Source organism: Eumetopias jubatus, unplaced genomic scaffold (assembly GCF_037043125.1).
Source record: "Eumetopias jubatus isolate StellerSeaLion01/CBP00866 unplaced genomic scaffold, mEumJub1_p1.0 scaffold_1, whole genome shotgun sequence".
Classification (NCBI taxonomy): domain Eukaryota; kingdom Metazoa; phylum Chordata; class Mammalia; order Carnivora; family Otariidae; genus Eumetopias; species Eumetopias jubatus.
The window spans coordinates 164544158-164558269 of record NW_028274807.1 but is presented as its reverse complement, the minus strand read 5'-3'; the positions used below and the strand labels follow the sequence as shown (position 1 = coordinate 164558269).

The window sequence follows — 14112 nt, the reverse complement described above, 5'->3', positions numbered from 1 at the left end:
TCTCCCCGGATCTGCCACTTGTTGGATCCCTGCTGGAGGAGCAGTGGCCCGACTGTGTCACTGATCACAGTTTATGGCAACCCCAAGCTGAGAGCCCGCACCTCGGCTCTGTCTCTGCAGCCGGGTTCCCCGCTCTGATACCTGGGAGCTCTGCTGCACTCAGGCACTCCCAGTCTTTCTGTGACCCCGAGGGTCCTGAGACCACACTATCCCGCGAGGGTTCCATCCCCCCGCTTAGCCACTGGAGTGAGTCCCTCAGCGGAGCGGACTTCTAAAAGTTCCGATTTTGTGCTTTGCTGCTCTGTCACTTGCCAGAAGCGGCCGACGGAGGCCCCCTCCCCCACTATCTATCCTCCCGAATATCGCCTTGGATTCACTTCTCCGCACGTCCTACCTTCCAGAAAGTGGTTGCTTTTCTGTTCAGAGAGTTGTTGCTATTCTTTTCTTCGATCTCCTGTTGAGTTCGTAGGTGTTCAGAATGGTTTGATCCCTATCCAGCTGAATTCCTGAGACCAGATGAAATCCATGTCTCCTACTCCTCCGCCATCTTGTTCCACCCCACAAGATCTTGTTACTCCTAAGCTTCCCTCCCACGCACTCCAATTTTGGATTCGCGTTGACTGAGTTTGGTCATGTAATTTCATAGCAGCCTGTGAATTAGAAGTTGCAAGGCAGGTGGAGTGATGGGAACCATTAGAAGCCAGCAGCATACAGGGTTCTCAGAGCCCAAAGGAACACTCCCTAGTCACGGCGCCCAGCTCAGGCTGATGACTGGTTCTGCTCCAGGAAGGGGGTCATCAGAGCATCTCCTCTGTACTCATCACAAACAAAGAGCTATGCCTTCTTCTCATGTCTTGGTTCTTTCCTAAACCACTCTCTTGGCTTATTTTTCCAGTCAAACTTTTTATTTTCGTTAACATTTTCCACATCTGCACACATGACCCATAGTATTTTTGTGTGCAACTCATAAGAATAGGGACATTCTCCTACATAACTATAATACCATGCAATACCCGGGAGAAATCAGAACTTTGAATATCATCAAAATACCAGAAAATGTCAATTCCTCTGTTGTCCCCAAAATGTCTTTTGCAGCTATGGGGGGTTTGCTGTTTTTGTTTTAATACAGGCTCTAGTCACTGTTCGTGTGTCACATCTGGTGTTGTAGGTTTCTCTTTTCTTTTGCTAGGGCTGCCAGGAGAAATTACCACAATGGGGAGGGGGCTTAAAACAACAGAAATTCATTTTCTCACAGCTGTGGAGGCTGGAAGTCTGCTGGGTGGTAGGGGACATCGATCCCTTGCCTCTTCAGCTGCTGGTGGCACCGGGCCTCCCTTGGATTATGGTTACATCACTCCAGTCTCTGCAAAGAGCCTTTTCCAAAGAAGGCCACCTTCACAGATTCCGTGGATGTATCTTTTGAGGGCTACTGTTCACTCCACCACAGCCTCTTTAGCTTTTTTTTAAATCTGTGACAGTTTCTCTACCTTGTTTGTTTTTCATGACATTGAATTTTTTGAAGAGTCCTAGAGTATATCCCACATTTGTTTCCTCATGATTAGACTCCAGTTCCCATTCTTTGGCATGCATAGGTGTTATATGTATTATGCCCCATCAGGGGGTACTTAATGTCAGGCTGTCCCACTGTTGATGATACTAAGTTTGATTACTTGGCTAAAGTGACCATTATCAGATGCCTGTTGTAAAATTGCATATTTCCTTTTGTAATTAACAGGTAATATGTAGGAGGAGATTGTGCGTGTCTGTGTCCCCAATAATTGTAACAGTTGCCCAAATTAATTACTGCCCTAATCATTTTCTAATTCTGTAATTTCTTCCACATGCCGTGTGTGGCTTTCATTTATAAGAAGGAGCTTTCTCTTTTCCCTGTTCTTTCAGACTTTATTTTTGAATGCCCAGGATTTCTTAGACTTCAGAAGTTTTCATCTTTCTGCTTGAGAGGCATTTTTGTAAAACGATTTTATTTTTCCCTCTGAATACACTATCATCATTATGATTATTATTCTAGGTAACATTTTGAACCCTCACTTTATGCCAGCCACTGTGCCAACACCTCTACCTTCACTCACTACCCCCAGATTTCATAATAAGAAGACTGGAACACAAGGCGTCGTCATGTGGTCTTGACACTGATAAGACTTGAACTTGAGTCTGTCTCATGCCAGTGTTCATGCTTTTACCTTCTCATGCTACACCACCATCATCATCAGTCATCTGAAACGACCCCTGCTTTCTAGCTGTGTAATGTTCCAGGGTTCCAGATGCACATTAGAGATGTGTGCCTGGTCATAAATGATAGTATTTGAATGCTAGAAAAGATCTCAATTTCCCCTTGTTCCTCATTTTCTAATTTTGGAAACTGAGGCTCAGAGATGTTAGTAACTTGCTTGAAGTCACACAACCATGAGCGGCAGAACCGGGCAGGAAACAAAACTCCTGAATTCAAGTTCATTCCAGTACACGGTTTCCTTCCACTACACCACATCTCAAAAAGTTGAGGATTGTATGTTGGGGTATTTACTTAAATTTATACCCTTACACAGTGAATTTGAGCTGACTTGCCAAATCCTTTAAATATAATTTCAGTAGGAAATATAATAATAAAAAGGAAGCATGACCCTAGAAAATATAGTCTGGGTGAAGGATTGCTGTCTTGTCCTTGGGCCTTCAGGGTTACTACTCATGCTCTCAAGTTGGCTCTGAGCTTGCTGAGCCTAAGGGAAATTAGCTACAGTACTGGTATGGCCAAAAAGAAAAATTCTGTCAATTCCTCAAAGGATAAAAAGCTTTTCTGCATTTTTGATTTTGCACTGGGGACAGCCACAAGCTTACAGATGTAATTGTGTATTAGTAAAGGTATTTCTTATACCTATAGTTACTATAAACCCCACATCTCAGAGGCTTAACAACAGAAGTTAATTTTTCATGTGAAATCCAAAAACTGGTGTCTCTGAATGGTGAGCAGATCAACTCCCAAAGGTGCTTCAGGAGCCCAGGCTTCTTCCTTGTGTCTCCATGGTCTTCACCACGTGGCTTTCAAGGTCATTTTCAAAAAGGAATAAGTACAGGCTTGGTACATGGCAGGGTTTTATGGGCCAGCCTGGCTGCTTGGGAGACTAAGAGACATGATCTAGCCATGTGCCTAGAAAGAGAGGGGATGAGTTTGATAACCAGATAGCCACTCCCTGCCACAGACATTGTGCCTCTGAAGGGTTCCCTGTGCAGTTCCAGAGTCCACGGGGCAGAGTCCTTGCCCCAGGCTCTTGTGGGCACTGGCTGTTGACCTCCACAGATTGAATGAGTAGGGCAGACTGATCTCCAAATGGCTTGTATGGTTATGTGACTATTCCCCCGACCTGACTGAATTTCTTAAAAATAGTGATGATTCTTACTCATCTCTAGCACCAAGACTCAAGTCAGCTTGTACCTGACCAGAGTAGCTCAGACATTTTGAATTACTTTGATTTGAAATTAATAACAAAATATCAGTCCACATTATATACACTTCACATGTTTGACATAATTTCACATTCTCACTCTGGAAGAGTATAAGACAAAAGGCAAGACCAAAATCACTTGTATTTGAATTTGGATTTCATTTGTGGGGTGAGGGTGAGATAAGATTGTTAGGATCTTGGCCACAGATTTGCTTTACTAATTGCGTTTTGTTGTGAGGGAAGAAAACAGTTTGGGTTTTAAAAATAGACCACAGGGCATATTGCAGATTACCCATATACAGATAATTGGGTATTTATGTCTCTTTGGAGAAGAGAAAATGTCAGTAATAAGGATTTTGATTTCAAGTGGTTATACATTTTCTTTCTTTTTCTTTGCAGTGTTGTATCGAAAAGGCCCTCCATTTTACCATGCAAGGTTTGGAGTGATTTTTAAATAAGTTAATGGCTTAAAGGGACAGGAGGAAATTTCTGACCTCCAGTGTAATTTTCAGTGCCACAGAAACTATTACAATCACGTTTCTCTTGACCTATTAGGAATAGATACTCTAAATCTGTGCCTTATACACTAACATTGTTGTACTATATGTAAAATAATAAATAGGTCATGGTAAACGTGTTGTAGTGTTACACATTGAGTTAATCTATGCAGTAATTGTTCATCATCATATCACTGAGTGTTAGTATCTAAACAGTTGAGTGAATTCGTGGCTTTCTTATTGGGGGAAATATTTCTGTTCTTTCCTTATCAGTGTTGAGATGAGCCTGAAAGTTTGTAATGTAAAGTGAGTGTTTTTCATTAATACTTTTCCAATAACGTTGCAGAGGCATTCAGGATTAGATGATGTATGTGTTATTTTCTGTATCTTTGTTCTTGGTAGAACAAGCATTATTCTTTTTAAAGAGGTTGATTTCATGCCTTTTATTTTTACAATGCCCTCTATCTGTCTTCCAGTTACTCCGTCATTATTGAGTTAGTCGATGACCATTTTGAGGGCTCTCTTCGCAGACCTTTCAGTTGGAGGTCACTGGCTGCCTTGAGCAGAGTTTCGGTTAATGTCTCCAAGGTAACAGCATTGTCATTCACGTGTCACTTAAAATGGTTGGATTTTTTTTTTTTCTTAAATGTAATGGAATCCTAAAAGTCATCTGTAGGAACTTCACACCTGCCAGCCAGGTTCTAAAAGATGGGGCTAGAAGCTGACCTCTTCTCGCATTCCCTGCCATCACCCACTGGTGCTGAGCTCCAAGAACTGAGCTTCAAAGTTTCCTGTAGGTATTGATGTAGGTGGGCCTTGCCTTCCTTCCCAGGGGTGCTGTCAGCACATGCTCAGAATTCACTCACATTCACAAGGGAGTCAAAACATTGATAAATTTCTTTTCAGAGCTAGCAGGTCTCTTGAGAGAGGAAGGATATTAATATTTATGGCTAAGCATTGTACATGTTTTCTCTCATCACCCTGTTGTTATTCTCATCCCTAAGGGTGAGGAATCAATCAGAGTCAGATGTTGAGGGGCAAAGCCAAGATCATGCAGCTTATATGCAGAACTGGGATTCAAACCCAGAGTCATCTGACTTCCTGGCTTGTGTTCTGCTGAATTCTGCTGCCATCAAGATAGGAGGGGAATTTCATCTTACACCAGGACTACTAAGGATGAAAGCTTTGTCTGTTCTCTGTTATTCAATAGTTTGCTAACTGGACACAGATTGTGAACCTTCTCTGACTCTGTCCCAGTGCTGCTGGAGGCACGGTAGGGGGAGGAGGGCACAAAAGGTCCAGCAGAGGCCAGGCGGCAAGTGCCTTGAGTACGGGTTAAGTTGCTTACGTGTGGCCTATAAAAAGTAGCTTTGTCTTTTAGAAATAGAGTCTCTGCTGTTTCTAGTATGTTTATACCCATCTTACGGGACTTGTAGCATATACTTAATATTTTAAATGCTGCGTGTATAATCCATATATTTGCCTTATTTGCATTCTTTTGCCATGTCAACAATGACTAAATGGCAGGTCCTTAGTCTAGATCTCGGGCGCAGTCACATTCCTAGGAGGAAACCAGTGTGCTTTGTGAGTTTCCAAGAGCACACTGTGGGAGGGAATGGAGCCTGCCTGCATTTCCTGCACCTAAATTTATATTATTATTGTGTGGGATGTGGATGTTTTTCTTCATTTCTCAATAGGAACTGATGCTATGCTATTTGATTAAACCCTCTACCATGACTGACAAAGAGATGGAGTCCCCAGAATGTATGAAACGAATTAAAGTTCAGGTAGGTAAACTCAAGAGACAAACTCATGGTATCGCAAAGATTCTGTCCACCATACTGTGTCCTCTGGAATATGGGGTCCCAAGAAAAGAAATGAAAACCATCTTGCCTTGATAACAGGAAGCCCCCTCAGGCCCACTCCCTGCTGAGCCCACTCTCACTCCCCCATAATTCCTGCTGCCGCTTTATCTCCCATGTCATCTGGCTTCCGTCCCCACCATTCAGCTGACCCTGCTCTCACAGATGGCCTGGGAACTCCTGACCAGGCCTCTCCCAGGTCTCATTCCCAGAAACTAAAGTGGCACTGCTAACTCACTCCCCCCTTGAACTTCTTGTCTGGCTTCTGGGGTTCTGGCTTCTGAGTCTTCCTGGCAGGTCTTTCTCTGGCAGGGCTGCCATCCTGTCACCCAGTATTAGTTTCTATTTCTGCCCTTTGCCCCGTCTGTGACTCCTCCCCCACATCCAGCACATCCCCCACATCCAGCACATCGTCGACTTTCTTTGTCTCTAAGGTTGCACCCTTCCTCCTTTTTCACACTGCTCCGTCCCACCACAGCCTCCCCGGCCCCCGCACCTCCTCCATGCAGATTGCCCAGCCCGTGCCCCCTAGGTTAGCTGCTCATCGAATGCCAGCCCAGACTCACTTGGTATGCCAGCACCATCTGAGAGCTGGTTCTAATATGAAATGCTAGCTTTAGTCCTGGCACTCCTGTTCCTGAAATGTGGTAGTGGAATACCACTGCCAAGGCAAGTTTAGCTTTTAAGATCTTGGTGTGATTATGATAGATAGTATTTTCGTGGAAGGTGTGTACTGCTGCCTTCACCTTTCCCCCAGGTGTTTCAGTGACAAGGAATGGGAACAGGTGTCATCATTATATAGAGTGTTCTTTGTGAAATGTTGCTGTGATCTCACACGCCTAGCATGTTCTTTCATTTCCTTTTTTGAAATTCTTAGTCACCTTTTTCTTTTTATTGGCTACAGGAGGTGATTCTAAGCCGTTGGGTTTCTTCACGAGAGAGGAGTGACCAAGACGAACTTTAACAATTCAACCTCAGAATTCTGATTTACCAACAAATACTATTGGGTGTCCTACAGTAAGCCAAGTTCAGTGGAGGTAAAGAGTACTCTCATTATAACCGCCCAATAATTGAAAAGTTTTAAAGGGCATAGCAGTCCCAGCACCAAAAAGCGGTTAGTATTTTACAAGATAAAATTACACAGGGGAGAAAAAAGAGCTCTGTGCTGGCCTTCAGATTCTGTCCTTGGGTCAGTCACTGACTCCCAACTGATGCTGAGCTTCTCTTCTGTGGGCCTGTGTCCTCATCCATTTAGTAAACAGGTCAGACTAGATGAGTCCCAAGAGGACTCTTCCAGCAACAGGAAAATTCTGTTACTCTCTGATTTTACCTGAAAATGACAGTAGTTTACATTTACGCGGCACAGTACTGTTTCACAAACGCTTGTGTACACATGTGTCTCTTGTTACTCACCTCCAGTCTGTTCCTGAAAGAGTGCCGGAGAGGAGATTTGGGGGTTGTGTTCCAATCCTGTGTTCCATTATGAGACCCTGTGTTCCATTATGTTAAACGGAACAAATAATGTGTCTCACCTTATCTAAGAACTTGAACCAATTCCTCGAACGCTTAAAAATCCGTTTAATATCTGTCAAGGATTTACGAGTCATAAAGCCTTTAAAACCTAATCTCTAACTCTCAGTGAACTCACTGGTGGACATGTTTGTGTATAGTACACAGCAGTATTGTACAGTAGTAGATAAAAATGGCATCGTGCTTCAGTGAACTTGTCATAAAATTAAAAAATGTGGCGAAATTATGGAGATACATAATGAATGCAATTAGCATGTGGCAAAACACAATAAACCTAGCCTTTTTCAAATTGGTTAGGCAGTCTTCTCCTTAGCACTAAACACCCTGAAGTGGACGGTAAGAGCCGGAAGCTGCGAGATGACTAAGGCGGGCATCTGTGTGCGTTCCTCTGACGCATGGTCCTGGAGCTCCCGGCAGCCCGAGATTCTGCTTGTGGTTGTGTTTGTTAACGCAGTGCTTCTGTTCACGGCATGATCCTGCTCTCTCGCAACAGAACCATTATATCGCAGTGCTTCTGTTCACGGCATGATCCTGCTCTCTCGCAACAGAACCACGGTCTACGTTTTAAAGATTTGGCATTCAAATGAGGGAGGTTGTCCTCCTTTTCCCCATCTCAGACCAGTAATGACCATCACCTTGAAAGAGCTTCTTAGTATCAAGTCCTTTTGCTCTTCATTGGTGATGCTAATAGTTCAACATTTTTACTACCTTCTTTGCTTTCTCCAGGCTCCTTAGCAAAGTAAAAGACTTGGCTTTGAAGCATCACTTTCTCAAAACCCTGAAAGTCAGCAAAAATTTCTCAAAACCCTGAAAGTCAGCAAAAATAAAAAAATTTTTTTTCCCCTATTTCATTTGTCATTGGTGGTGACATTTCTCTCCAAGCCTGATCAGTGCATCATGTGCTTTTCTGGTAAAAACTCTTCTGTGAATCCTTCATCAAAGTACTATCCTCCTGTGAGCACTCCACATCACATATCTTATCATCAGCTAGTGTGCCTTCAACGTTGTGGGGACTCCCTTCATGTAATGGGTACAATAAAGATATAGAAAAGCCACAAGACTACACAGGTATTGTTTCTAACTGAAAGCTCTAGAAGGGTGTCCAAAAACATCATCTTTAGACAAGCCTTGAAGGAAAGATATTCCTTCTTCACGTATACAGTCTGAACGTCATGTAGCAGGCCGTGCACTCTTGAGCATTACCCAAGGGCCCTGGGGTTCTGGAATGATGTACCAGCAAAAGTTTTGGTTTACATGAGCCTCACAGTTACCAGCTAAAAGCGGGATTAGTTTATCTTTAGATGCATTATGTCCTGGAACTTTTTTCTTATCTTCTGAAATAGATGTAACAGATGGCGTGTTTTCTTTAAAAAAAAAAAAGCTTAGGTTCAGCAAGATTGGAAATTTGCTCTGTGATAAAAACACCTTCAGGAGTGGCTGTGGTTCACTGGGGGGGATGCTGCCGCCTCACTGAGAACAGAAGTTGCTTCACCTGCTCTCTTCAAAGTGTGTTTACATGGTTCTTAAATCTTGAACCTTCCAGTCTTGCTTTAAAAGGAATTCTTCACCAAATCCTCCCTCTGCTCCATCACTCTCCAGCTCTCCCAAGGCATCTAAGCTGCCCACTGTAGCTGCACGTGCTCAGTGGCATCACGCTGACCAGCCGTGCACCCTCCATACAAGAATTTCACTGGCTTTATAAGTGTAGCACGCCACACGCAAGAACACCATGAAACTTTGTGGAACCAACACATTTTTTGTAAGTTCTATTTTGTCACCCAGTGCAAAAAACCATACACAAACAAAGGGGGAACACGTGTTTGGCCAAGATTCTTTTATATGATCACCTTTCTCAATACATTATCACTTCTTTTTTTTCTTCTTCTTCTAAGAAAGGGGATTTCCTAGGTCTTTAAAACTCACCTACTTTCTTCATAGGTTTTTCCTTCCATAGCAGACATTTTTACTTAATAAAGCGGAGGAAATGATGTCACCATCCACCACACATCTAAACAGCACAGGCATTGGGCAGTCAGTCAGCTAAGACCAGCACACACTGTGTGCTCCAGACACTACTTGAGTGATTTTGCTGCAGACTCACAGACTCATTATTTTATTTATTTATTTATTTATGGATAGCCAATATGGTATACCATCTTTTTGCAAAATTGTTACAGCAAATATTCAGATAGTGGGGGTTAAGATGGGGCAGACACCTCTGTTCTTCTCCCACAACAGACTTTTGAGTTCAAATGGGGGGACCCTCCCTAGGATGAAGGTTTGAGCTTTGTGCAGTGGCAGTATCGTAGCCAATGAGGTTTATCCGAGGCGCGATTATTGCTAATTGAAAACTTTTCCTAGGATGAAGGTTTGAGTCTCAGAGACGTGGCTACCACACACCACCACCACGAAGTGCAAGTAGAGGAATTGACCCAAGAGCTCTCGGTCCTGGGTTTAGTGCCTTTACAAGATCTCCACAGCTGAAGTGACACCAGCTTAGAAAAGCATGTGAAATCAGAAATACAGCACAGATGACTTTCAGTCACTTCCAGCCATGTGGATTCGTTTTGGGGGGGCAAAAGGAAGCACCATGTCGTAAGAACCACCGTTCCTACCATCTGTTAAAGCAGTTCTTTGTGCAGTTGATTATTTATGATGATTCTCTTAGCTTCCATTTTAGAGGCTGACATTTTCTGACTCCATTCCCAAACTGAGGGGAAATAGTGACATCTGTGCCTCTACTGTCCTAAGTTCCCCTGTAAGGAGATTCAGTTCTAGAAAGTAATTAGTTCATAACATTATGCTTGGCAGGGATTAAACTAACATGAATGGGGCATGGTTTTAGGCAGGTTTGCCAGGGTGGAGTTGGTTAGGTTTCTCTTCCTTTTTGAACATAGTACACAGGTCTGAAAAGGCACTGTTCCTTGTGGAATAAAATTTTGCCTTTTTTTTCCCCTTATCGTTAAAGCATTTTTGTTGTTTTTTAAGTTACTGTTTACTTGAATGTGATTTTTAGCTTAGTTTTCCCTTTGTTGGGGAGTACATGGGTTAAAAATAAATGAGGTGTCTTCTCCCCACCACCCACCTTCCATTTACGATTTTACCAACTGAATTGAATTTTTAAAAATCTGATTACAGACTCCAGTAATTAAACCATGGATGTTAACTTCCTTAAAACTGAGGTCCATTTCTAAAATTGAGAGATATTTAAACCCCTCAATTTGGGGCACCTGGGTGGCTTAGTCAGTTAAGCGTCCGACTCTTGATTTCAGCTCAGGTTGTGATCTCATGGGTCATGGGGTTGAGCCCAGTGTTGGGCTCTGCGCTTAGCGGGGAGTCTGCTTGAGTTTCTGCCCCTCCCCCCATTCTTGCTGTCACTGTGTGTGTGTGTGTGTCTCTCTCTAAAATAAATAAATAAATCTTTGAAAAATAAAAATAAACCTCCCAATTTATCTTAAATCTTTGCTTTCTTATATAGAAGCTGAAAAAACTGTCTTTCTGCCATTTTGTGAAATACAGGGATGCCTTAAGAATACATAATATGAAAACACATCTGTGAAACTGTTAAACTGAGGTAGTATTTTTTTATTTCAAAGTAATTGTTTAAGTGAAAGGTTGCAAGAATTTAAGATTTTTTAGAATCTTTACATTTTCAGAAATAATATTACACAGGTAGTCTTCTTCCTAACTTTTATTTATTTTTTCAAGATTTATTTATTTATTTTAGAGAGTGGGGGGTGTTGAGAGAGAATCTCAAGCAGACTCCCTCCTGAGCACAGAGCCCGACATGGGGCTCGATCACACGACCCTGAGATCATGACCTGAGCCAAAATCAAGAGTCAGATGCTTAACTGACTCCGCCACCCAGGCGCCCCCTCTTCCTAACTTTTAAATGTCACATGCTGATAAAGTAGAAAAAGTGGAATCAGAAAACCTGGGTCCAAATTCCAAGTCTACACTAGGGAAACAGTGGTGACCTTGGGAGCCTTGCCTCTGAACCTTATTTGCTCACCTGTCAAATGGGGATAATTACTACCTGCTGAGTGTGTTTTGCAAACTAAATGAAATGACCAAGGAATGGTTCTAGCACATCTCGGGTATACTTTTTTCCCTTTCAGAGAAACCAAAATGTAAGCACTGCCATAATTGTTTTCTCTAGGAGATGCATAGCCAATTTTTATGCCCTGGTAGGTGACACAGTGGAGAAGGAGGTGCCAGAAGAAGAGTTTGAGGTAAAGTAAAGAGAGCTCTGGAGACAGAGAGAGTTGTAGTAAGCACCTGTACAAAGCGAGCCAGATACAGCCATTGTGTGTGTGTGTGTGTGTGTGTGTGTGTGTGTGTGTGCGTGCGCGTGTGTTTAAATAATGTTTATTGGGTTTTCCTGGTGATAGGAGTAATTCATGAATGCTCTCAAGGCTTTGGGAAGATGCCTTTGGGTGGATCATTTTAGACTTTCAAGTCAGTAATACTGAGGCAAACTTTATGACCTTGCTGTGAAGAGTGGTCGGTCATTGCGTGAGTGTTGGTCAGGACTAGACGTGTGCCCAGGGCAGCACCAGGGGATGAGATGAAGAGGCACGTTGTGGGTGGGCTGCCAGGGAGAACTCTTCTGGGAAGCAGAGTTGGTGCCAATGCTGAATCTCCTGGTCCTTCAGTTAGCATTTCGCTGGTATGATAAAAGAAACTTAATGGAAGGAGTCTTGGGTCATAATTCTGCAAAACTGAGCAACATTGCCATCTATTGGTGTTATTTCAATGCTTAATTTCCTTTATTAGGGGTAAAGCTTGTTGAGTGGTACTGTGATTTTTACCAGAGGGAATTTGTGGCCTCCTGAAGCGAAAGAAGAAATAGGCTGACTACTGCTGTGGTCACCCCCAGGCTGGAGAGCAGCCCCTAAAACAAGGGCTGGGGACCATGAAAGCTTTGTTTGAAAATCAAGGAGTGAAACACTAAGAGAAATCATGAACTTGGCGTTTCTAACATTAACAATCCTTATTTTATTTTATCTGAATTGCTATATGACGTATTATTTATTTCCTTTCCATATTTGAATGTCAATGAAAGCAAAATCTTTATTTTCTCCTTTATCTTCCTTAATGACTGCAAATCGGCGACCCAGTTGCCACACATCCTAGGTACCATTGGTTGCTTTTAGGTTGTGGTGTGGCCCAGGGAGTTAAGTGCACAGCCTTTACAGTCAAACCTAGGTGTGATCTCTGGTTTTCTCACTGTGGGACTTTGGGCAAGTCATTTCCTCAGTTGCCCTCTTCATCTGTAAAATAGGCATATTGTTCGTACCTACCTCACAAGGTGGTCTTAAGGATTAAAAGGGAAGAAAGATTAAGAAGTTTATGCAGGTGTGGAATCTTTAATGATACTCATTAAATGCAGCTGCTCTGATTATCAATAATTGGTAAACAACTAGACCAGAGAAGTAGAGTCCCAAAATAGTGTGTTAAGAGAATAGGGACAAATTAGAATATTTCCCAAACTCAACACTTTTTTCATCTTTACCCAGTGAAGCCTTTATGACTTCTTGAACACCACAGAATAGTAGTCATGCTTCTGTTTAAAGTGGTATCATTCTGGGTGGGAAGTTTTGTTTTTCTTAAAAATACCTGAACGTATAGATGCAAACCGTGTGCTATGCATTTTTTTTCCCACTGAAGTTACCAAGTGCTGAAGCGTTACCCAAATACGTTTTTGGAAACAGCCCTTAAGGATCTATAGCAAGTTTTCTAAATATCTTTTTTTTTATATTTTATTTATTTGACAGAGAGCGAGAGAGCACAAGCAGAGGGATGGGCAGAGGGAGAGGGAGAAGCAGGCTCTGCACTGAGCAGGGAGCCTGACTCAGGGCTCGATCCCAGGACCCTGGGATCATGACCTGAACCAAAGGCAGACACTTTACCATCTGAGCCACCCAGGCGCCCCTCTAAATATCTATTATGAGTAAATTATTGGTTCCTTGAAGATGGATTTGGTTTTTGGAAATTAGACATTTATTTGGTGCCATAGCTGGGGAGTAAGTTTAGGTGTGTTAGTATATCACATTTGGTCAAGAACAAAGTGAATTCTGGAAGCAGTTTCCAGAGAGGAATGCTGAAATGTTTTGCTCCTTGGCTATTTAAAGTTCAGTGATCTTTTGGGTAGACAAATTCTGATGTGGTTGTTAAAAATCACCCCATTTCTTTATAGTTACTCATCCCAGTTATCCCCTTCCTCCCCCTGAAGGTATTAAAGAAAGAAGTCGACCTTTCATTGTGTCTTTCCTGAATTCTGCTTTTAAAGTAGGCAGGGGAGGGGCACCTGGCTGGCTCAGTCAGAAGCACATGCCACTCCTGACCTCACAGTTGTGAGTTTGAGTCCCATGTTGCGTATAGAGATTACTTTAAATAAAGTTTAAAAATAAATAAATACAGGGCGCCTGAGTGGCTCAGTTGGTTAGGCGACTGCCTTCGGCTCAGGTCATGATCCCGGAGTCCCGGGATCGAGTCCCGCATCGGGCTCCCTGCTCAGCGGGTAGTCCGCTTCTCCCTCGGACCCTCCCCCGTCTCATGCTCTCTCTCTATCTCATTCTCTCTCTCAAATAAATAAATAAAAAATCTTAAAAAAAATTTTTTTTAAATAAATAAATACAGTAGACAGGGGATATACTTTGCCTTGGTCAACTCATGTCAGGTCAAGTAATATGAGAGGGAAACAGACTGACTTGAGGAATTGCCATCCACTTTGCATATAGGCTCAGAAAAGCTAGTTTAGAA

The 14112-nt window shown here is 42.6% G+C and overlaps 1 protein-coding gene and 1 pseudogene across 2 annotated transcripts in view; both read left to right on the top strand.

The window, feature by feature from the left end:
- TSEN2 (tRNA splicing endonuclease subunit 2) overlaps positions 1-8193 on the top strand; it is a 47269-nt gene extending 39076 nt beyond the window's left edge. For both annotated transcript variants that reach the window (XM_028101796.2, XM_028101797.2), the window contains exons 9-12: positions 3858-3894; positions 4432-4543; positions 5653-5742; positions 6722-8193. In XM_028101796.2, the coding sequence (XP_027957597.2) occupies positions 3858-3894; positions 4432-4543; positions 5653-5742; positions 6722-6781 (299 nt within the window). In that variant the 3' untranslated portion in view covers positions 6782-8193. The remainder of the gene's footprint in view (positions 1-3857; positions 3895-4431; positions 4544-5652; positions 5743-6721) is intronic.
- A 1437-nt stretch (positions 8194-9630) lies between these two features.
- On the top strand, positions 9631-9710 carry LOC114207834 (U4 spliceosomal RNA; annotated as a pseudogene).
- Positions 9711-14112: the final 4402 nt, after the last annotated feature.